This window comes from Erinaceus europaeus, chromosome 8 (assembly GCF_950295315.1).
Source record: "Erinaceus europaeus chromosome 8, mEriEur2.1, whole genome shotgun sequence".
NCBI classification, from domain to species: Eukaryota; Metazoa; Chordata; class Mammalia; order Eulipotyphla; family Erinaceidae; genus Erinaceus; species Erinaceus europaeus.
This window is the reverse complement of record NC_080169.1, coordinates 53,444,578-53,470,312: the sequence shown is the minus strand read 5'-3', so window position 1 is coordinate 53,470,312 and position 25,735 is coordinate 53,444,578. Positions and strand designations below refer to the sequence as shown.

General features: G+C 37.9%; 1 protein-coding gene across 1 annotated transcript in view; it reads left to right on the top strand.

Moving 5' to 3' along the window:
- Positions 1–24,277, top strand: part of VPS50 (VPS50 subunit of EARP/GARPII complex) — a 156,256-nt gene extending 131,979 nt beyond the window's left edge. The window contains exons 23-28 of the mRNA XM_060196224.1: positions 9,304–9,452; positions 11,043–11,139; positions 13,235–13,393; positions 18,949–19,070; positions 20,123–20,312; positions 23,572–24,277. Coding sequence (XP_060052207.1) covers positions 9,304–9,452; positions 11,043–11,139; positions 13,235–13,393; positions 18,949–19,070; positions 20,123–20,312; positions 23,572–23,691 — 837 coding nt within the window. The 3' untranslated portion in view covers positions 23,692–24,277. The remainder of the gene's footprint in view (positions 1–9,303; positions 9,453–11,042; positions 11,140–13,234; positions 13,394–18,948; positions 19,071–20,122; positions 20,313–23,571) is intronic.
- Positions 24,278–25,735: the final 1,458 nt, after the last annotated feature.

The window sequence follows — 25,735 nt, the reverse complement described above, 5'->3', positions numbered from 1 at the left end:
AGACTAAACATTTCATATTGATATCAAGACTTAAAAAAGAAATCAAAAGGGGGAATGAACAATTTTTGGACTGTTTCTGGACGTCTCCAGAAACCATGGCTGCGTCCAGCCGTTTGATATAAAGTCAGTTAACTTTCAGAGTACTCTGAGCACAATGGGTCATACAAAAATTTTGGTCACTCAACTCACTCAATTTTTTTTTTTTTCTCACTCACAAAACACAACTGGCCAGTCATAGCATAAGACATTCATTCGGGGGGGGGGGAGAGTTCTGTGAATCAGATTTTTTTTTTTTTATTCTGCCATGCTGTATTATGGATCCTGGGGTGCATCCTGTAGCCAGTCCTCTTGCAGCCAGTCTTCTTGCAGTGTTTCTTGTTCTTCAGGGATATCAGCGCCATCATGTGGGTATTGCCGGACATGGCGGGCAGGAACCCAAACAGGCTTGGAGTAATTTTGTGGAAAAATACATGCGAAACCCCTCCCCATAGTCAACAGGGGGTCAGGTCCTTTCCAAATTTAATCAAGTGGGTCTTTCCATTTGACTTTAATAGCTGGGAGGGTGGGTGGTGTTTGCCAATGAAGAATTATAGGAGGTTGGTCTGAGTTTTTGTAAATATTAAAGAGATTTAATGTAGTTAAGGCTTTTGCCAGCTGGATATTAGGGGGGTACATTTCCCCTTTTTCTTTATTTAATTGAGCCTTAAGAGTTTGATGGGCCCTCTCAACAATGCCTTGTCCCTGTGGATTATACGGAATGCCTGTAGTATGAGTAATGTTCCAGAGGGAACAAAAATCTTTAAATTGTTTGCTGGTAAAAGCAGGTCCATTATCTGTTTTAATTTGAAGAGGTAAGCCCATTACAGCAAAACAGGAGAGCATATGGCTTATAAGCTTTTTTGAGTTTTCTCCAGTTTGAGCTGTAGCCCACATAAACTTAGAGAAGGTATCAATTGAGACGAACACATATTTTTGTTTGCCAAAGTTAGGTATGTGGGTAACATCAATTTGCCAAAGAGCGTTGGCTTTTAAACCTCGAGGATTAACCCCTAGAGTCTGAATAGCAGGTGTTTTGATTAGACCTGCACAGGAGGAACATGTAGCAAGAATACGTTTTAACTGTGGCAGAGGAATATCAGGAAATCGAGCTCGAAGACCTTTAAGATTAACATGGGTTAGGGAATGAAAGTCAGCAGGATTAGAGACAGAGGCTAGGAGAATTCCTGTGGAGGCAAGGCGGTCAGCTGCAGCATTCCCTTCGGACAGGGGACCAGGAAGAGGGCTGTGGGAACGTAGGTGCTGAACATACAGTGGATGGGTTCGAGAACAGAGCATAGAGGCAATTTGAATTAAAAGAGGAGAAAGTGGGTTGTCATCAATTCTTACATAAGATCGAGCAAGCCATGGAAGTAAGTTAACAGTATACACACTGTCAGAAAAAAGGTTGAAGGATTCTGGTACAGGTTTTAATGCAAGGAAAACACATAAAGTTCTTTGTACTGAGGGGAATTATCAGGAAGTTCAGTAAAGAGAGGTTTGGGGTATTGCTGGTCTGGATAATATATAAGGGCAGCAGCTCCCTTTTTTCCACCATCAGTGAACACTGTAGGAGCAGAGGGGATGGGATCTCGAGAGAAAAGTTTAGGTACTAGTAGAGGCAACAGAGGTAAAGAAGCTATCAAATTATTAGAGGGAAAATGATTATCTAATTGTCCTGGAAAACCCATTAAACTTATGGCAAAACGAGAATGGTGGCATATGAGCCATTCTGTATCAGTGAGAGAAAAGGGAAGAATGATTGAATCTGGTTCCCTTCCTAAGACCTGAACCGATCTGTTTCTTCCTTGGCGAACCATAAATGCTAAGGCATCAATCTCGGTAAGGAGTCTTGGAGCTCCACCTACTGGCGTATGAAGCCATTCGAGAACGCCATGTTTCTGCCACAATGCCCCCACTACCGTGGGGGTGGAGTTAAAGATTAGAAGATTTACTGGAGAGGAGGGGGAGAATCGAACGAGGTGCATGTCCTGGAGAGCCTGGTTAACTTTTTCCAGAGCCAAGGATGCTTCGGGGGTTAACATACGCTTTGAGGAGGGCTGTTTGTTTCCTTTTAACAGATCGAACAGTGGTTGCAGGCAGCTCGTAGGCAGATAAAGATACTGCCTAAGCCAATTCAAATTTCCAAGAAAACTTTGTAAAGAAGCAAGAGTGAGATTAGAAGGAAAAGTAACACAAGGTTTTAAAGGACGAATCTGCGTTAGGGAAATCTCTGAGCCTAAGAAAGATATTGGAGGGATTAGCTGTATCTTCTCAGGAGCTACATTAAGTCCACTTCTCTTTAAGGCAGGGATTAGAAAATCACGTAGGGCGGAGAGATCTGTATCTAATTCTCCCCATATTAACACGTCATCCATATAATGAAAAACCTTAAGGCCCTTATGAATATATGGAAAAAGGGCAGATTTAACAACCTCTTGACAAATAGTAGGACTATTAGCCATGCCCTGGGGCAGTACCACCCATTCAAATCTATCGGCAGGGCTGGCATTATTAATAGAAGGAACAGAGAAAGCAAAACGCTTACAATCTTGTGGGTGTAAGGGAATAGAGAAAAAACAATCCTGTATATCAATAGCTATGATTGGAATTCCTGTGGGAATTGCAGAAGCAAGAGGCAAACCCCTTTAGGGGGGAGCCCCAAACCTGCATGGTTTTATTAACTGCATGAAGATCTTGGAGGAGGCGCCATTTTCCTGAGCGCTTTTTAATTACAAAGACTGGAGTATTCCATGGGCTCCGAGAATGACGAATGTGTCCCAAAGATAACTGCTCTTGGACGAGTTTTTTAAAAATTTCTACCTTCTCCCTAGGCAAAGGCCATTGTTCCACCCAGACAGGCTCATTAGAAAGCCAATCTAAGCGGGGAGTTCTGTTACGAACAGTGGCAGTTAGTATTGGGGGTGCTGGTTGGGTCTAGCAGTCTCACAGGAGTGAGTGTGGTGTCCTGCAGAGGTGTCTGAGGATATCACTACATCTAAAGATTCCAGCAAGTCTCTTCCCAATAAATTGGTGCTTATATCAGCTATTAAAGGCTGAAAGCGTCCGGTAGTCCCTTCTGGATCTTCCCACACAAGGGAATCTCGTGTGAGGAATGCCTGAGTCAATCCTCCAACACCATGTAAGCGTGGTCCTGGGAGGAGTTCCCAACTCTGGGGAACCTCTGCTTGTCTTAATATTGTCTTATCTGCTCCCGTGTCAATCAAACACTTAAAAGGAATATTACCAATCTTTACTGTCATAGTTGGGTGACCCCTTTCTAAAACAGGGGTGGTCCATAAAATCTCAGGCTCTGAATTTGAGCTGTTCTCTTGCTCCAGCCGGTTATTTCTATGCTGGAAGTTCCCACATACAACGGGTTCCTCCTTCTGCTCACCCTCTGTTATTGTTACTTGGCGTGGTGGGTATAGCAACGGATTGGGTCCCAAGCTGGGCTTCTGTTTGTGGAAGAAGGGCACAGCACCAAGCGGGCGACCTGCTTCCTTCCCTCTTGGGGGTGGGGCTAAGGGAAGCCCCATACCTAGTTTAAATCCCTGTTTACATTTGGCAGAGGCGTGCCATTCCTATGGAACCTTGACCAACAATCTCTCCTCCAGTGAAATCCTTTCTGGCATCTGGGACAAGGCATTCGTGGTCTCTGATTCCCTGTCTGGAGGCGGGGCTGCCCTGATTGGAGGTGGGGTCGCCCTGACTGGAGGTGGGGTCGTCCTGACTGGAGGCGGGGTCGTCCTGACTGGAGGCGGGGTCACGGTCTATTTTTTGGACATTGGTTACGCCAATGCCCTTGGCGACCGCACTGAAAGCAAGCTCCTTTTTGCTTATGTAAGGTAGCTGCATAGGCCTGTAACATAGGTCCTTGAAAAGAGCTTGATCTGAGATCCTGTGTAGCTAGAATCCAAGTATCTGGGTGTTCGTTTTTAAGAGTGATACAGGCCTGTCGAAAATGCGGAAGCATTCCATCCCAGACTATGGATCGCAGAAGGAGAAAACGAGCGTCAGGATTATAAATCTTCCTTTCCAAACTCGACTGGACCCTGGCAATGAATTTAGCGAGGGATTCATCAGGTTCTTGTTGCAGGGAGAGAATGGGGGCTGAGGCTGCTCCCATGGGTGGTGTTAATCGCTCCCATGCTTTTAATGCACACAGGCATACTTGATCAAAATACCCCGCTGGAAACTTGGCTTCCGCCTGTTGAATCCCTGTTTCTAATTGGCCTGTTCCAAACAATGCATCAAAATTACCCTCTGGCTGATTTTGAATATTTTTCCGCGATTGTTGTAAACATTCGTCACGAAAGAATGCCTCCCATTGCAGGAAGAGGGGGCCTGGGAGCGTAGCACGAGTCACATCTCTCCAATCTTGAGGGGTATTAAGGTTCTGAAGCAGGCCTCGTAAAATGGACCTGGTCCATGGGGCATGAACACCGTCATCTTTGATAGCCTGGCGTAGTTCCTTCAGGTCTGTGGCGGAATATGGATACCAGGCCTGAGGTTTTTGTCTATTGGGGGCAACATTGACCGGAAATGTGTGGACTTGCTCTGATAAGTGTGTAGCGGTAGGAGGAGTCATCGAAGTGGAAGCTTCTGGACAAGTGGCCGAAGAAGTGGTTTTGGAGGCTACAGGAGAATTCGGACATATGTCTATCAAAACAGGGTGGGGTGAAGAAGCAGCCGTGGAGGCAGCAGGAGGTTCCGGACACGTTTCTGCCAAAATGGGGGTGGCCGAAGAAGTGGCTGTGGAGTCCAAAGGAGAATTCGGACACGTGTCTGCCAAAATAGGGGCCTCAGGGCAAGATGCCAAAATAGGGGCCTCAGGGCAAGATGCAGAGGAATTAGGGTGGGTCAAGATCACGACAGGCCTTTGCTTCTTCTTGTTTTTAAGGTGCTGGTTAAGTTCTATGATTACTTCCTTTATCACTTTGACCTCAGCCTCTAGGTCCTTAAGCCTTTTGAGAGGTTGACCTATATATCCCTTAAAAGCTGCTATGATGATCAACAGGATATAAGGTGAAGCCCCGAGAAAAATGTCCCAGATATATAAAAATTGTATACTGGAAAAAGAATGCAGGATTTGGAAAAGATTTTCCATGGTGGAAAGATCTCCGGAAAACAATAAGAAAGAAAAAAAATCACAGTGCCTTAACACAATATTGCAGATACCCAAAAGGTGTGTACTTATCTAAGATGTCTTCTTGTAAATCTGCTGCTTACGGGTCCCTGTTCAGGCGCCAGATGCCGGGATAGCCTGAGGGTACTTCTTCCCGAGCTAGTGCTCTCTGGGTTGGAGAGAATTCAACTGGAGCTGATCTAGGCTGCTGTGTGGGAGAGGGATCAGGAACTCGTGCTGCACCAACTTCCGCAGGAGATACACTCTGGAACTCTCGGAGCCAGAAAGCAATTTCCAAGTGTCTTTAATCAGAAGAGCAGCTGTTTTTATACTCTCCAAGTAGGGTGGAAACAGGATGTGATATAGAGAGGGTGGAGAGAAAAGTGACTGGTGAAAATCAGAGTGTGACAAAGAAGGGATCAGTGTGTGATAAGGAGGGGGTGGAGCAGGAGAGAATCCTATCATAGAACCACCAATGCCCTGGAGTGCTTTATGTAAAAGTGATTTATGTAAATAGACCAAAGCTTTGGATCAGTAAAATCCCTATATAGGCATATGGTTAAGCAGAAGCCAGGGGGAGATGGCAACTACCCAACAATCTATGTAGAGGATATTACCTGTCTTACCATCTAAAGTTTTTTTTTGCCCAGTGCAAACTCATAGCCTTTACCTTGGCACACAACAGTCGAATAGATCAACTCTAATTCCTCAGTTTTGTGTCACCAAGTTTAACTTGGATTGTTTTACTATCCACTTTATTCTTGATCTTCATTTTTAGAGTCAAGCCATTGTTTGATCTAGCCATCTTTATCTTTTGTCTCTTTTGTGAAATGCATTAATTTTCAATCCCCTTGGTAGTTACTATGTTTGTTTTGCTTCTTCCATTTGAAACATGTAAGGATGATCATCAGATGCTGTTATCTAGTTCTTAGACTGCAGCTGAAGGATTTTTGTTGTTGCTAGATAAATACACCAAAAGATTGATGGTCTAAATTTACCACTAGAAATCATTCATTCTGACCCCTCTCCATCATCTCTGCTAGCTACCAACTTAAGATTGTCAAGACACAGTTCCAGGTCTGACCCTCAAGGTGTAAATTTAATACTCTAGGTTTTCCTGAATGGTGTAGGATGAAATAGCATGACTGAGTAAACTCAGGGACCAAACTATCTGTTTTCTGAGACATGCTGTCACCTGACCACTGATGATATTGTGTCTATAGCAGCTGCCTGACCTGTTCCATGTTCACTGGATAGGTTTCTCCTGAACTATTGTACTACTCAGATTTAGTAATCAGTTTTAAAACACTTGCTTCTCTATAATAAATGAATTGTGACTTTGGAACTTTGCTTTTTAAAGATATTGTTTCTTTACATCTTTACCCTTACTATCTCTTACTTCAGAGACTGCACTTTTCATCATAGGACCATGGTGTTGTTGTTGTTTGTTTTGGAGTGGTTAACATTTTTTATTAGAGATTTGACAATGGTTTACAAGATTATAAGATTGCAGGGGAATAGTTTCACATCACATCTAAAAGATTGTGGTTAGGTAAAGAGCTAACTTTAAATGGGTCCTCATCAGACCCAGTACAGTTATACAGTAGATGATTTTCTGAAAAATCTCCACTAAGTTTGATATATTAATCTTCTTTGCTTCATTAATTTGTATCTACATTGGCAGAGAGCATTAATGAGGTTTTTTTTTTTGCTATTCATTACATTATTTATTAAAATAATTTGTAACCTGATCAATTTGGAACCAATTAAATGAAAATAACATTTTTCTTCATTTCTCCTATAAGCCAATTAAAATTTTTATAAGCACTTTTTATCTTCATGTGTCTATTTTTTCTTCTCTTTTAAGTTATAAAAGGCAAAATGAAATCTTTACAGCTTAGAAATCTCACCTGAAATTATATATGTAAAGGCAATTTAACCTATGAGAATAAAGATTGATTGAAGTTTTATTTGCCAAGTCTTCAAAGGAAGCTTTGTATCCTTTTTAAACTGATAGAAGCGAATATACTGATCACATTGGGAGATTTTCTATTTAAATGCACATAAGGATACAACATTTATTTATACTGACTTGACATTTGATGACTCTTGTTCTACTCAAGTGTATTTCTCTAAATGTAAACACAGAACTTTAGTCACTAAGCAGATAATTGCCATAATTTATATGCCTGAAACACCAGTTAACTAGGAACAAAGCAGTTTCCTAAATGAAAGTTTTTTTGAACAAGTGGGAATAACAGTTCCAGTGGTCTCTATGAGTGTGTTTTAGTGAAAATGCTCAGTAAGTAAAGGGGGAAACCAAATGCATTTGCAACAGGTCCTGGCTAGGGAGGTAGTTTGGTCAGAGCTTCTCTCTCTCCTGTCACACCCACATTTACGTGAAGCTACAGTTTGACTTCCACACTCTCTCTCTATTCTTAAGTCAAACCTAGTATCTAAATTCAAAGAAATATTTGGTCTTATAAATAGCACTGTACATGTGGTAATATCTAGTTATAAAAATTAAAATTCAGAAGTAATTTTGCTTTTATAAATGTATGGTATTCATGGTAATCCTTGAGCTATTTTGAGTTTGTACAGTGTTGCAGAAAGTTTATGTCAGATTTTATTAATTAAATTGCAAAATATTTTAGAAGAGGGTGTTGATAATTGAAGGAGACCTGCCCATAATTATGGAGTATAATTCTTAGGTTTCTAACCAGAAATTCATAGAAGGAAGTGAGTGTATGCTCATTGAAACTGTAGAGTATTTACATGTACTGAGTGGCTGCCAGCTTCTGATTGAACCACTCCTTCAATAAGAAAATCATTACTACTGTAAGCAGTCCTGCCTAATACTGCCTTATACTTCTGACTGATAGAATGATAGATTTATCTGTAACCATTTTCTGTTATTTTCCCTTTTTTAACATTTTATTTTAATGAGAAAGATACTGGGAGTGATCTAAACCTCAACCAACCAACCAGAGCACTGCTCAGTGGTAGTTGGCACTAGTGGTAGTGCCAGAGACTGACCCTGATACTTCTGAGTCTCTCAGCAAGACAGCTTTTTTTGCATAGCCGTTATGCTATCTTCTCCACCCACTTTTAATTAATTGTTTATTCATTTATTTATTTTTGCCTCCAGGGTTATCACTGAGGCTCGGTTCCTGCACTATGAATCCACTGCTCCTGGAGGCCACTTTTCCCATTTTATTGCCCTTGTTATAGTTCTTGTTATTGTTGTCATAGCTGTTGTTGTTGTTGGATAGGACAGAGAGAAATTCAGAGAGATGGGGAAGACAGAGAGGGGGAGAGAAAGATAGACACCTACAGACCTGCTTCACCACTTGCAAAGCAACACCCTGCAGGTGGGGAGCCAGGGAATTGAACCTGGATCCGTTTTTAAACGGGCCCTTGAACTTTGTTACATATGCGCTTAACCTACTGCACTACCACCCAGCTTCCCCACTTTTATTTTATTTCTATCCCATAGGGGCCCACTTTGGCTAACCTAACTATCTTGCTGAAGTGAGCCCCCTTAGTTCTTTTAGTAGTTTTTCTTATTTCAGGGTTCCATGTCTCCTGACCATTGCTTGACTTGTTTGGAGATGTATATTCATAATTTGGCATCATAAGAAAATAGGGTGTCATAGAGGTACTGGAAGTATACAGAAGGCAAGGATTAATCTGATGAGGGCACAAGACTCATGGGGATGCAAGATAGTTGGATCATTATTGTCAGTTCATTCAGCAAATGCTTACTGTATCCTGGCTACTTTGTGGTAGACTTTGTGTTTCTACTAGGAATACATGAGTATCTAGTGTCAGGTTGTGTTGAGAGCTATGAGAATTGGGTAAGAAAGCTAAAAAGAAAAGAATGTGATATTATTTGGGAAATCACAGAAAGATTTATACTTATGAGACAACAACTATCTTATAAATCATTATTTCCCTAATAAAACAATAAAAAATGTGGAGGAGGGAAAGCTCCAGTGACAGAAAAAAAAAAAAAGAATGTAAATGAAATCTAATGTGTGTCTGTGAGTAACAGTATAAGTTTTGTCAAAATCAGGTAGTTTATTGCTACTAGATTCACTCTTTCAGGCTGTGTGTTTATATGTACATTATATTTTCAGGAAGTTTCATCTGACCCTACTGCCACACTGACAGCAGCAGAAGAGAGAAAGGAGAAGGTTCCAAGCCCACACCTTAGTCACCTAGTGGTTTTGACATCTGGAGATACATTGTATGGGTTGGCAGAAAGAGTGGTAGCCACAGAATCCTTGTAAGTTGTTAAAAGCAATGACTTATCATTAAATCTTTAAGGAAGATTATAAAAGTAAGCATTGTATAGAATTCAGCTACAGACTTCTACTTGTAAATCCCATTTGTGTATTTCTGAGTTTATCCTAAAATACCAATCATTTTCTAAAGCATTATGCTTGTTTTTCAACTATAAAGATGAAAGCAGAGAACAATGTGATCCTTGCTGTAAGTGAAACTTAAAAAAAAGCATTATGGTATACTTTGTATTTTCCTGTGTACTAATTGTGACTCTAGAAACACTCTGGTTGTCATCTACCTGTGGCATTAGAAAGAGTGCTTTCTGACCTGTATAATTTCTAATGCAAAGTATATAACTTTTTCTATAAAATAGTCTAATATGACTGAAGAATTTCTGTATGCATAGAAAAAAGTAGCAAAATCCAGTGCATCTCTACAGTATTCTAGTTGAATGATTCCCACTCCTGCACACCAACCTCCTGACCTGAAATTTATGTTTGTCTTGGTCAGTTACAATGTGTTACATGTTAAAGTTACTTCTGCAAAGTATCATATATTAAATCTGAATCAAAGGTCTGCTGTATTTAACTAAAGGAGATATTTAGAAGAAATTCATTTAGTGCATGTACACATACTCAAGGACCCGGGTTTGAACTCCTGCTCCCTACCTGCAAGGGAGACGCTTCACAAGCAATGAAGCAGGTCTGCAGATGACTGACTGTCTTCCTTCCTTCCTCACTGTCTACCCCTCCCCTCTACTTTTCTTTCTGATCTGTCGAATAAAATGGGAGATGGGAGCAGAGAGTTTGAGGAAAGGAAAATAACGGCTGCCAGGAGCAGTGGATTTGTAGTGCCAGTACCTAGCCCCTGTAATAACCCCAATGATGATAACAAATTAATAAATAAATAAATAAATAAGGAGAGAGGGGGCTGAGCAGGTAGCGCAGCGAGTTAAGCACACATGGCGCGAAGAGCGCAAGGACCAGCGCATTGATCCCGGTATGAGCCCCTGGTTCCCCACCTGCAGGGTGGTCGCTTCACGAGTGATGAAGCATGTCTTCAGGTGTCTTTCTTTCCCCTCCTCTGTCTTCCCCTTCTCTCTGGATTTCTCTGTCCTATCCAACAACAACAACAACAGCAATGGCAACAATAACAACAACAAGGGCAACAAAATGCCTCCAGCAACAGTGGATTCATAGCGAAGGCAATGTGTCCTAGCAATAATCTTGGAGGAAAAAAAAAGAAGAAGAAGAAGAGGAGAGGGAGGAGGAAGAAATTCAATTCATTTAGGGAAAAAATATATATATTGTGTTCTTGAGTTATGTATCTTATGCACTGCACAGCAACACCTCTGTACATCAGATTAGCTCCTTTGAGGTCAGGCTTTTCTCACCTAGCTCCCAGTCAGTTGTGAGCTCTGCATTAATTTTTATGAGAATGTCAAATGGTGTAGTGCATGGTAGGTCACTAAAGTCATAAAGGCTTTTGATTGTTAAAACTTTTAACTCAAAGATTTTAAAGTACAAAAATATTGCCGTGCTAAATCCTATCCTGTATTTCTTTTATATCTTGAGTTATTTATTCCCTCTAGGGTATTCTTGGCTGAACAATTTGAGTTCCTTCAGCCACATCTGGATGCCGTGATGCCTGCGGTCAAAAAGCCCTTTCTTCAGCAGTTTTATTCTCAGGTTAGAAATGATCTCATATATCATTTCAATTATAGCAAGCAAGAAAGGACTATTACATATTACCTTATGTGGGTTTTCTTTTTTCTTAACTGATGATCAATTTCCAAACTAGGTGAGAGCTGGAATAGAATATTGATTCATTTATGAAGTCTGATATTTATAAATATATGCTTATTGAGTGTGTCATATAACTTTTAATCTAGATAGAGAGGGCCAGTTATAAAAATGTGTTCATAAAAAACACTTGTTAGATAAGGCAGGCAAGATCCACCATGGAAGTGTCTTAGACATTAATGCTTGAAACTTGGAGGTGCCATGTTCAATCCCTTGTACCACCAGAGTTGAGTGATTCTCCAATTGGGGTCTCTTATCTCTCTCCCTCTAGTAAAGAAAAGAAAAACAACAAAATGTGAGCGGAAAGAAACAGTGGCAGGTTATTTAACTTTACTGAGGGCAAAAAGAAGATGTGGTTGTGAGAAAGTCATATGGAAAGACTGTTTGAAGGAAGTGATATTAAAACTGATTCACTAATCACAAGTAGAAGGCTAAGGAAATGACTTAGGTTAAAATCACCAGGTGAAAGAGCAGCTGAGGAAAATTTATACTGCCAGGGCAGAAGAGAGGGTGAGTGCAAAAAGGTGGCCAGTGTGTTAAGCAGGAGCCGCTTCATGTACAGTGCCCTCAGTGGATTTTTCTTTATTCTAAGGATTAGAGGATGATTTGAGACAAGGGAATGGTGTGGTCAGTCAAGCGTGTATTTTAGAAGGAGTATTTGAGGAGTGGTGTGAGGAGTGAACTTTGTATGGCAAACCCAGAGGCAGTGGAGCCAATGTGAAGGCTCCTGTAATGTAGTGAGAAATGGTAGCTTTAAGGTGGAGTACTGAAAGTGAAATGGAAAGAGGTGAAAGAATTTTTAAAAAATCTTTGCTCATCTACATGAAAGTTTCTTGTTCTCTGGTAATTGTAAGTCTGTAGACTCCAGTTTAATGTTTCAAAATTGGGTTTTGACTAAGATCTTACTTTACCTCATGGGAGTTAAAATATCCCTGTCATACATATACTCTCCAGTTGCATGCTCTTTTATTTCATATATGGCATATACTAGAAACAGACAATGTAATGCTTTTTTTATTTTATTTATTTTTTAATTTTTTATTTATATAAAGGAAACATTGACAAAACCATAGGATAAGAGCTTCACACAGTTCCCACCACCAGACCTCCGTATCCCATCCCCTCCCCTGATAGGTTTGCTATTCTTTAACCCTCTGGGAGTATGGACCCAAGATCATTGTGGGATGCAGAAGGTTGAAGGTCTGGCTTCTGTAATTGCTTCCCTGCTGAACATGGGTGTTGACGGGTCGATCCATACTCACAGCCAGACAAAGTATTTCTTATGCTTCTGATACTTTTTAGAAAATAGTTTTCAGGGACAGAGGAGATAGCATGCTGGTTATGCAAAAGATGTTCATGCCTGAGGCTTTAAGGTCCCAAGTTCAATCCCTTGTACCACCATAAACCAGAGCTGAGCAGTGCTCTGGCAAAATAAACTAAAGTATTCCATTGTTCCCAGAGAACTTTTTTTTATATTTATTTATTTACTTTCACTTTTTTGCCCTTTTTTTTTTCTCACTGATGTTGTCATTGTTAGGACAGAGAGCGATGGAGAGAGGATGGGAAGACAGAGAGGGGAAGAGAAAGATAGACACCTGCAAACCTGCTTTACCACCTGTGAAGCAACTCCCCTACAGGTGGGGAGCCAGGGGCTTGAACCGGGATCCTAACGCTGGTCCTTGTGCTTTGCACCAAGTGCGCTTGACCTGCTTCACTACTGCTCGACTCCCCCAGAGAACTTTTAAGAGGATGAGTGGTGGCACACCTGGCTGAAAACACATGTTACAATGCACAAGGACCTGAGTTCAAGCCCTCTGGCCTTCACCTGCAGAGGAAAAGCTTCACAAACCCTGAAGCGGTGGGGCAGGTATCTCATTTTATCTCGCTCCCTCCTCCCTCTCAATTTCTCTCTGCTTCTATCCATTAATAAATAGATAAACAAACAAGAAAATACTTTTCATTTCTGTGAAATTTATTTCAGACAGTCTCAACTGCCAGTGAACTACGCAAACCAATTTACTGGATTGTAGCTGGTAAAGCCATTGATTATGAACAAATGCTACTTCTAATGACTAATGTGAAATGGGATGTCAAAGAAATTATGTCACAGCACAACATATATGTAGATGCATTGCTAAAGGTAAGTACTCGTGAAAACATTTTTGTTACAGTTGGTTATATTGAGAAAATTATTCATGTAATGGCTTTAAAATAGTGAGATTACAATTGTTACATTTCTAGCTTTATGATATTAACGTCCCTGAATTGGCATAGACTTACTTCTCATATTTTGTGACTTTTTTTTTTAGATTCATAAGTACACTGTTAAGTTTTTGTGTGTGCACTAATTTCCCATTTGAATTAAAGTTTACTATTGCATGTCATGACTGTTACATTGTATAATCTCAGTAGCCGTGACTGTAGTGAAAAGTATTGATTTCTCATTAAATTGAAAATATTTCTGTAGTGTACTTTTTCATTAGCAAGAAACCTTGTCCATGATTATTCTAAGGTATTTTTTTCCCAGAAGTCACATTGTTTTTACAAATTGTCAGAGAGATGCCTTTGCATGTGATGATGAATATGTTTTCTGTAAAGAACTCTACTGACTTTTTAATTTTTTACATCAGAATATATTTATAGAGTACCTGATATTACCACACTGACAATATGGGTGTGATTTAAGAACTTACATGCCCTCAAGAAATTTAATGTCAGAGTGTGGGGACAGCAGTAAAGACATAAATGAGATTTATAGTGTGTCAGGGTCAGACAGTGGCACATCTGGTAGAGCATAGGTGCTACACTGCTCATGGACCTGGGTTCAAACCCCGAGTACCCACCTGCGGGAGGGAAAGCTTCGCTAGAAGTGAAACAGTGCTGTGGGTATCTTTCATTTTACCTCTCTGTCTCCCCCTTGCCTCTCAGTTTTTCTGTCTCTATTGACAAAAAAATAAAAAGAAGACAAAAAAAAAAGTGGCAAAAAATAACCAGTAGAAAAGAGAGTGGATACAAAAGGAGTACCATTAATTTATTGGTGGTTAGAGAAGGATTTTGATAAAGTGACATTTAAGGAAAGAACAGAATATAGTAAGAAAATGAGCGATGTAGATGTTTGAAAATAGCGGCTGAAAAAATCAGAATAGCCTTCAGAAAGATTTTATTTTTCATATTTGTGAGTCAAATGAAAATGAGCTTTCTTATAAATGTAACTTTGTTTTAATTTCTTTATTGGGGAATTAATGTTTTATGTTCGACAGCAAATGCAATAGTTTGTACATGCATAAGATTTTCCAGTTTTCCTTATAACAATACAACCCCCACTAGGTCCTCTATCATCCTTCTTGGATCTGTATTCTCCCCACCCACCCACCCCAGAGTCTTTTACTTTGGTGCAATATTGCCAATTCCAGTTCAGGTTCTACTTGTGTTTTCTTTTCTGATCTTGTTTTTCAACTTCTGCCTGAAAGTGAGATTATCCCATAGTCTGTTTCTGACTTACTTCACTTATCATGAATTTTTCAAGGTCCATCCAAGATCGGCTGAAAACAGTAAAGTCACCATTTTTTTATAGCTGAGTAGTATTCCATTGTGTATATATACCACAACTTGCTCAGCCACTCATCTGTTGTTGGACACCTGGGTTGCTTCTAGGTTTTGGCTATTACAAATTGTGCTGCCAAAACACATGTGTGCACAGATCTTTTTGGATGGGTATGTTGGGTTCCTTAGGATATATCCCCAGGAAAGGAATTGTAGGATCATAGGGTAGGTCCATTTCTAGCCTTCTGAGAGTTCTCCAGACTATTCTCCACAGAGGATGGACCAGTTTACATTCCCACCAGCAATGTAGGAGGGTTCCTTTGACCCCACACCCTCTCCAGCATTTGCTACTGTTACCTTTTCTGATGTATGACATTCTCATAGGAGTGAAGTGCTATCTCAATCTTGTCTTTATTTGCATTTCTCTGACAATCAGAGACTTGGAGCATTTTTTCATGTGTTTCTTGGCCTTTTGGATCTCTTCTGTGGTGAATATTCTGTTCATGTCCTCCCCCCATTTTTGGATGGGGGTATTTATTTTCTTGTTGTTGAGATTTGCAAGTTCTTTATAAAATATTCTGGTTATTAGCCTCTTGTCTGATGAATGGCATGTTAAGATCTTCTCCCATTCTATGAGGGGACTCTTGGTTTGGGTAGTAGTTTCTTTAGCTGTGCAGAAGCTTTTTAATTTTATGGAGTCCCATAGGTTTGTGCTTGCCTTAGTCTTCTTTGTAATTGGATTCATTTCATTGAAGATGTCTTTTAAATTTATGTGGAAAAGAGTTCTGCCAATATTTTCCTCTAAGTATCTGGTAATTTCTGGTCTAACATCCAAGTCCTTGATCCACTTGGAATTTACTTTTGTATTTGGTGAAATATAGTGGCTCAGTTTCATTCTTCTGCACGTTTCAGCCCATTTTTTTCCAACCCCATTTGTTGAAAAGACTATGCTTTCCCCATTTAATAGTCTGGGCACCTTTGTCAAAGACTAGATGTCCATAGGTCTGGGGGCTTACTTCTGGGCTCTCAGTTCTATTCCACTGGTCAGTGTGTCTATTCATGCTCCAGTACCAAGCAGTTTTGATGACAATGGCCATATAATACAATTTGAGATCTGGGAATGTGATGCCTCTGGTTCTGTTCTTTCTTCTCAAGATTGTTTTGGCAATTCTAGGTCTTTTCTGGTTCCAGATAAACATTTGTAGCATTTTTTCTATTCTCCTAAAAAATGTGTTTGGGATCTGGATGGGGATAGCATTAAATTTGTAGATGGCTCTAGGTAATATATTCATTTTGATGATGTTAATTCTACCAACCCATGAACATGGAATATCTTTCCACTTCTTTGTGTCTTTCTCAATTTCCTTGAGTAGTGACTCATAATTTTCAGTATACAAGTCTTTCACTTCTTTGGTTAGGTTTACTTCTAGGTATTTTATTGTTTTTGTGCTATAGTAAAAGGAATTGATTTCTGGATTTCATCTTCTTCTAACTTAGTGTTTGCATAGAGGCATATCACTGACTTTTGAATGTTAATTTTGTAGCCTGACACCTTACTGTATTACCTGATGATTTCTAAAAGATAATTGCTGGATTATATTTGTAACTTTAACGTGAATGACAGCAAGGCTGCTTTGTTTTTTAATTTTATTCATTTATTTATTCCTTTTTTGTTGCCCTTGTTTTATTGTTGTAGTTATTATTGTTGTTATTGATGTCCTCGTTGTTGGATAGGACAGAGAGAAATGGAGAGTGGAAAGGAAAACAGGGAGAGAGAAAGATAGACACCTGCAGTGCAGACCTGCTTCACTGCCTGTGAAGCTTGTGAAGTGACTCCTCTGGCAGGTGGGGAGCCGGGGGCTCGAACTGGGATCCTAACATTGGTCCTTGCGCTTTGCACCACCTGCGCTTAACCCGCTGTGCTACCTCCCGATTCCTGTAAAGCTGCTTTTTATGAACTACCCTGGAGGAACTTTGTTATCTAGAACACCAAGATTTCAATTGACAAGATTAATTGAGAATGTACATGATAAATATGACTTTTTAATAATGACACTTTTCTAAACAACTTTGTTTTGAAAAGTAGATTTTTATTTGTGGCATGCTAGTAGCCACAAAGATGCAAGGAAAAAAGTGCCCTTGTCATCACTGAATATACCTACTAGAAGGAGTATGTACATGCTTCAGTTATTTTTAATTTCAAGTACATAAATATTGAAAGAATGAGTGTTAAATTATCAATCTAAACTACTTCTTAAAATAAATAAATAAATCTTTTAGGTTAACTTTTGTTCTTTTTGCTTGTTTCTCCACATCCATACCACTAGGTCATTAAGAAGTAGTTTGACTGGCAGTAATCAGATTATTTTTTTCTTCCTTATCGCCAAATATGAATATATGTCCATTTGGCTAAGCATTATTAGCTTCTTTTTTGAGGAAAGTAAAACTTGAGCTTTCTTAATTTTACTACTAGCATTTACTTTTGTAAGTGAACATATTTCGGGCATCTGGTGGTAGCGCAGCAGGTTAAGCACATGTGGCACAAAGCCCAAGGACCTGCATAAGGATCCCAGTTCAAGCCCGCGGTTCCCTGCTAGGCTCCCTACCTGCAAGGTAAGTTGCTTCACAAGGGGTGAAGCAGGTCTGCAAGTGTCTGTCTTTCTCTCCCCCCTCTGTCTTCCCCTCTTCTCTCCATTTCTCTCTGTCCTATCCAACAACAATGACATCAATACAACAATAAAACAGGGGCAACAAAGGGAATAAATAAATATTTTTTAAATCTTTATAAATAAATAAATGAACATATTTCATGATTTTAGAATACAAAGAAAGCAGAAATATATTTATTGAAGGATAAACTAGCTGCTGCTTTCTTATAATTATTGAAAAATGTCTAAATTATATATTTTTTCTTTGCCTCCAGGGTTATTGCTGGGGTTCGGTGCCTGCGCTATGAATCCACTGCTCCTGGGGGCTATTTTTTCTTTTTTGTTGCCCTTGTTGTTTATCATTGTTGTTATTATTATTGTTGTTATTGCTGTCATTGTTGTTGGCTAGGACAGAGAGAAATGGAAAGAGGAGGAGAAGACAGGGGGAGAGAAAGATAAGACACCTGCAGACATGCTTCAGCACTTGTGAAGCAACCCCCCTGCAGGTGAGATGCCAGATACTCGAACCACAGTCCTTATGCTAGTCCTTGTGCTTTGCACCATGTGTGCTTAACCCACTGCGCTACCTCCCGGCCCCCCTAAATTATGTCTTTTTAATACCATAGTGGCAGGAAGGTCACTGATAGGTAATAAAAATGTCCATCTTTTCTGTTAGTAATAAAAATTATTTTGTTTTACATTTGTACTAAAAATGTACAGCTATTACATGACTCTCAAATTAACAGTATATAAGTCTGTTTACTTTTCGAAAGTAATAAAGAGAATAATTTGTCAGATTTCTGTCAAAAGAATAGTCTAAAATTACATATAGTTTACTTTGAGTTGAAAGCTTATTAAAACAGTATTTTAGTGATTAGAGAGGTGGTTTAGCTTGTAATATGAAAGACTTGGATGTGTTAGGTTCCCAAACTCATTCTCCAGTACTGTACTGCGGTGTTCTAATCTCTGTGTGTGTGTGTGTGTATAAAGATATATAAATCTTGAAACTATAATTTGAAACCCAGTTTCCTTTTTTTTTTTTTTTTTTTTACCAGAACACTGTTCAGCTCTGGCTTATGGTGGTGCGCGGTTTGTGGGATTGAACCTGGGACTTAGGAGCCTCAGGCATGAGTCTCTTTGTATAACCATTATGCTATCTACTACTACCCCTGAAACCCAGTTTCTTGAAGATTTGTAAAAGTCAATTTTTAGTGACATAGTGACAGAAAAATTCAAAATTGTACAACAATTTGAAAACTGTTAGCAGTTTAAGCAGTTAATAACACTTCCTTTAAGATGAAATATAGTGTTCTGTGTATTACAACACAATGTATTCATTTTAACATACTCTGAAAATTCATCTCACTAAATCCAATTTATCTTTGTCATTATTTCTTTTGTCTTGGTTTGATTCTGAATCTAATTATTCCTTTTTGTCATTTAAGATAGGAAAGCAATATGGCATTATAATTGTTACATATGACTTTATTCTTTATCTTTTTAGGAATTTGAGCAGTTTAACAGGAGGTTAAACGAGGTTTCTAAGAGAGTACGGATACCCTTGCCTGTGTCTAATATACTTTGGGAACATTGTATACGACTGGCTAATCGAACTATTGTGGAAGGGTAAAATTTTTTTTAACATTATCTGCTTCTTCAGTGATAAATCATAGTATATGAATAACATTTTATGTTGTTGCTAAAAGATGGTGAGAATAGATCATTTATAGCTGAGAATCCCTTAATAATTCTGATTTAACTTTGGAATAAAATTAGACAAGGTGTCTTAAACCACACCATTCCTGGCTCCGCCTGTTCTTTTTTCTTGTTGGTTAGCTAGAACCAGTTAATAAAAGGTGAGGAAATATAGCAGGTAACCATTCTGATGATGATTATCCATACAACATTTATTGAGAACTCTGTGTCCAGTACTAAACCCAGCACTTCACAGGGTTATTTTACTAATTTTATTTTATCCTGCTTTGTTAATAGTAAAACATAGTTTCAGAAAACAGAGTCCTCAAGAAATAAAGATAACTTTTCAGGTTCACAATTATGACTCAAGATGTTCTGTTGACAAAATCAGTCTTCCTTACCACTACATCACTGTTGTTAATGTCATTGTAAACTGTATAAATCTCTCAGATATTGAGTTTACAGGTTTACCCATCAGTGATTATTACTTAGAAACCCTGCTTACTCTGCTCTCCTTATCAGAAACACAAGTAAGAATCAGTAATATTAAAATGTCCCTGGGAAGCAAACTGCTATTTCAGTAACTATTCACACTGATCTGTAATTGTATATCAGTTGAGTTGTCACACTATCATTTATCTACATTCTTTTTAGTTCTCATTTGTCATCTTGAAAAATATACTAGAAAGTGGGAGCTCCTTGACTGTGACAAGCTAAAAACTGGCTTGGCATTTTTGTGTTCAAACCAATTGTGTCAAAAATCATTACTAAAAAGCATTTTTAATCAAGTTGTTCAATAAGATAAAAAACTTGTATGTTAAAGAAATGTATTATTTTTTTGTAACCTCTCTCTCTCTCTCTTTTTTTTTTTTTTTTGTAACCTCTCATTTCTAGTGAATCTGCCCAAGTATGGGTTTGAGAGTTTAAATATCTAAGAATTTCTTTTTTCTAATTCATTCCATTATTTTTATTGTTTATCTTAGATATGCTAATGTCAAGAAGTGTAGCAATGAGGGTCGTGCCTTGATGCAATTAGATTTTCAACAGTTTTTAATGAAACTGGAAAAACTAACAGATATTAGACCCATTCCTGATAAAGAATTTGTGGAAACCTATATTAAAGCCTACTATCTAACTGAGAATGACATGGAACGCTGGATCAAAGAGCACAGGGTAAGCTGGGGGAAAATGTTAATTATGCTGTTATCCTTTTTCTGAATACTATTCGTGCCGGGTATACAAGATAAATCAAAATCATGAGAGTGAAATATAGAGAAATATTTTACTTTTTTAGCATGAGTTATGTAGATTAATCCTTGACTGTATATAGGCTATGTCTATACAGTGCTTTTTACTTAAATTTTTTTTTAATTTTTATTTACAAAATGGAAACACTGACAAGACCTTAGGATAAGAAGGGTACAATTCCACTCAATTCCCACCACTAGAGCTCCCTATCCTATCGCCTCCCTTGGTAGCTTTCCTATTCTTTAACCCTCTGGGAGTACGGACCCAGGGTCATTACTTAAATCTTTTGTTACCTTTGTGAACTGTGATGTCGTTTGTTTAGAAATACAGTTTGAACACTGGCTATGTCTATTCTGCAGTTGAAAACTGTGTTGTTTAAGTTAGTTAATATCAAAACAAATTTAAATGTGGTGACACTGAAAAGATTTACAAGCTAAAGTATATTATAAAATTTAAAATATTGTGGCCCTTAACAATGAATTGATGACATCCTGAGTACACTGATGTGTAGCAATGTTGACTGAGTATCTATATAATATGTTTAAAAGACTATTTATTAATGCGAACGATAGGAAGAGAGAGAGAAAGAACCAGACATCACTCTGGTACATGTGCTGGGGATCAAATTCAGGACTCCGTGCTTGAGAGTTCAATGTTTTATTCACTGTGCCACCTCTCAGACCACTGAATATATAATATTTAAATGAATAAAGTTGGCTTCATTTTATATTATATTTTATCTTAGTTATAGATATTTTTATGTGTATATGTGCATTTGTGTATATATATATATAATTGATTCTCATTTGGTATACTGAATTTTTGATATAGGTCAACTTGCCATATACCTCTAAAGTCTGCTCAATATGAAGACCTTTTCTGTATGATTGTTATCATTTGTCTAGGTAGAAAGAAATGTAAAGATATATTTAATGAAAATATAGAAAGTACTAGAATTGTCACCAAATCTTAAATCTTCAATAACTCTAGTGTTCATGTTTATCTATTAATGAGTAGTATCTAAATAAAATGTTATTTCATGTTAATGGGTAAGAAAATAAGGACTTTCTAGTACTTACTTTATTGGTCTTGGCCTTTTTTTTTAACACTCTAGAAACAAAATAAGAGTCAATCTTAGCCAGTAAGTGTGGTTTGTATAAGTATGCCTATTGTAGTTCAGTTTCAGATTTGTGGGTACAAAATAGGAATATGCAGACTATTTTCAGTGAGTTTTGGTCAGTATACTGAATCAAGAAAACTTAAGAGTCTCATATTTCTATCATTTTGAGAACCAAAAATCTAAAATACAGGTACAAGTTGACTCCTAAATTTTGTTAAATTGTAATTTATAAACATTTGGGATTGGTGCCAGGAAGAAGTTCGGGCAAAGTCAAATAACTGAAGAGAAAGGAATAATACCCTTTTTTAGGGTTCTTTTTTTGATAGAATGGACTCAAACTTTGACTTATATTACAGAAGAGCTTTAAGTAACTGATAAGTATAATTTAATTAAAGCTTGCCCAGCAGCAAGTACTGTCTTCCAAGGACATCCCCACAGTGGCCAGTTCCTTTATGATAGTATATACTCACTAATTTTTTAAAATTTATTATTGGATAGAGAAATTGAAAGGGGATGGAGAGGTAGAGGAGAGAGACAGAGAGACACTTGCAGCCCTACTTCACCACTTGTGAAGCTTTACCACTGCAGGTGGGAATCAGGGGCTTGAACCTGGGTCCTTGTGTACTATAGTGTGTGCACTTAACCAGATGTACCATCGCCTGGCCCCTAATTGTTAAGTAATTACATGGGAGAATTTATCAGGCATTTACAGGAGTTTTCAGAGGTCATATAGACAAACTAAGCAGTTTGCTGAGTTTTTTTATATATGAGCTAAAAGATTGCTCAAGACAGACTAGAGATGTCTAAAGTCTTTACTGAGAACCTAGAGGTATCCTTTCACTAGTGAGAGAGGGTTAGCAAAAATGGCAATCCCTTCAGTCCCAGGGTCCTTTTATAAACAAGATTTAGAAAATATCAGGAATTTCAGATACAAAACGGTAGGTTTGGAAAATCCTCTTCCATATCAAAGATTAAGACATTAAATGTCCAGGAGTTTGGCTACCTTCAGGTAGTGGCTGTACTCAGCAATGTTTTGGGAATATTCAGATAGCTTACTGGAAATAGAGACAGGTAATGACTTAGATACATCTGATATGAATATTCCCCACAACTATCTCCCCTTACCTGAAATCTTGCTGTTCAGTTTCCAAACTTAGTCAATATACAAAACTTTTCATGAGTCAGTATTCATTCTCATACTACAAACTTGTTATCTAAAATTCAATAAATAAAAACAGCAAAAAGAAATAGTCTTTACTTGATCCACTTGGAATTTACTTTTGTATTTGGTGAAATACAGTGATTCAGTTTCATTCTTCTGCATGTTTCCACCCATTGTTTCCAACACCATTTGTTGAAGAGACTGCTTTCCCCATGTAATAGTCTTTACTTTTACATACTAGCTACCTTTACAGTGTGATGCTTTGAAACTCAGTGGATAACTTTCAAATCCATGTTACCATTTTCATTTATTATACCGTAAAAATGTTGTTCTTCGGTCTGAGGGGATTTTCTTTTGCCTTAAATGTTTACAAAATGTAGTGTATATGGCATAGTGAATAAAGCATTAGACTTTTAAGCCATGAGATCCTGACTTTAATTCACAGCACTGAATATGACTAAGTGGTACTCTAGTTATTTGTCTTCCTCACCTCATCATTAAAAATAAATCTTTTAAAATATAAAGTGCTAAAAAGTACTTATTCAATAGAATTTCCAAATTCAAAAGTCAATGTATTTTTATAGCATCATAACAAAAACTGGCAAAGCAGGCATACAGTAATACAAACCATAAGCATAAGATTACCCTGTCATATTAAAAGATTTTGGTGATTCCTATTTCAAATACATACTAAAGTATTCATTTTGTCATTGGTGTAGCTCAATAAACAATTCGTTCTGTATATCTAAACTATAATTTCTACTGCTTTTCACTGATTTGTAATACTCAAAAGTTATTCACTAAAACCTAAATATTTGCTTATTCTGTCACTGTATTTATCAAATGCATGCTTCTTAGTGTACTAAATTTGTTTGTGCTTTTTATTTGTTTGTTTTGAACAGGAGTATTCAACCAAGCAGCTGACCAATCTGGTGAATGTTTGCCTGGGATCCCATATCAACAAGAAAGCAAGACAAAAACTTCTATCAGCCATAGATGATATAGACAGGCCCAAAAGATAATGAACACTGGCAATTGATCTTCTTTCAACATATGTGATTTACTAATCAATGTTCATGCATTCTTGACTGTCTGCGGTGAAAAGTCTGTGCATGTTCTTTGCAACTGGAAAGTGGGAAAAAAAAATTGGCATTTGTGTGGTCTCAAATAACTTATATACCCTGGTCCCTTTACCTTAAGTTTCAGTTATTGTAATCCTTCCTTGAAATATTATTGCTATATTACAACTATTATTATGTGACTACAATTATACATTTTACTGGCAAATGCACCTTAAGTATTTAATTAGAAGGAACAGTGATAGTACAACCATAGACAGTTTTTGGAAAATGAATTTATGTTGGCATTTTTCTACTCTCGAAGCTTGATTCTCAATAAGCATAGTATGAGAGTGTCAATATATAGTATCTCCTAATTATGAGCACTGCATGAGAATTTTAAATGTACATGTAAACAAAGTAGTTGAAAAATCAGTAAACTATATGTATGTTTTTAAGTATCAGAGTTTATGTCAGGGTTAATTTGGTTATAATGAAGTGATCATAAGTGATAAAAATTAATAAATATACTCTTAACATGCTTAACCTATGTAAGGCTACATTTTGATATAATTTATTGCCTGGAAGATTTCATGAAATAAGGATACAATTTTTAAATATGTTCTAATTTTGATCATCTTTTTCTTGTTTCAGTTTCATTATCACTTTATTGAGGGAATGTTAATTTATGATTTTTTTCAATTATTAGTAATTTAAAATTGATTTACAAAATTACAAGATAACAGGAGTACAACTCTATACCATTCCCACCACCAGAGTTCTGAATCTCAGTCCCTCTATTGTAAACTATAGCAGTTCTCTTAAGGTTGCAAATAGGGAGTTAACTATTATTTCTATGGCTTTCTGTCTATATTTGTATATATTTGCCCTTTTTTGTCCCTGTGATCCCATCACCTCTTCCTTTCCAAGGCACATATATGCCTATTACTACATCCAAATGTCTCTTCCTTTTTCTTCTTTTCTCTTTTAATCCTGATGGAGTTGGAGTTTAGAGCCCTCTGGTCATCTTCCTCCTGTCATTTTTCCCCCGATGGGAATATGGATCAAAATTATTTTGGGGGTACAGAAGATGGAAGGTCTAGCTTCTGTAATTGCTTCTCTACAGGACATCGGCATTGGGAAGTCAATCCATACCCCGAACCTATTTCAGTTTTTCCCTAGTCGGGTAGGGCTTTGGAGAGGTGAGATCCCAGGACAAATTGGTGAGGTCCTCTGCCCAGGGAGTCAGGATAGAATTATGATATCATCTGCATCTTGGTAGATTTGAGGAGTTGGGATGCTGACATCTCAGGGTCGGTATCTCTGGCTACAGACCACAGTAATAATTCAGTAGCAGCATAACATGGAATGACAGCACTAATAGCACTGATTTAGTTGAGGTCAGCAGAGGTAGTATGACAGTAAGGAATCAGAGCAGAAACATCAAGAAATGTGGGCATAGTCCTAGAGGTTCCAGAATTAGGAGAAATAAGGATCTTAAAGAAAATGGGAAGGGTTTCTTGTAGTTTTAGGAAGAGTTTAAAATAGCAATCGTTAATTATTATTATAGTCAGATTAGTTGGAGGTTTGTTTTCTATGAAAATCCAGTGGCTAGCATCTACAGTAATATACTTGACCTCACTATGCTTTGTGCACTTACCTCACTATGCTTTGTGCCCTTTAGCAGTTTCTCGAAATCACCATCTCTTAAGATACTGAAATGGCCAAATGGTTTTGATCTCTCTGGCCCAAGGCTGTAGGTAAATTACATATTTAGAAAACTATATATACAGATATATTTGTAAGGCTTTTTGAACAATTTAAGCCCAGTATCAGAATTTGATCATCTTTTTTTATTATTATTTATAAAAAGAGACATTAACAAAACCATAGGATAAGAGGGGTACAACTCTACATAATTCCCACCACCAGATCTCCGTATCCCATCCCCTTGAAATATTAAATTTCTCCCCTATCCCAAACATGTTATATTAGTAGAGATTTATGA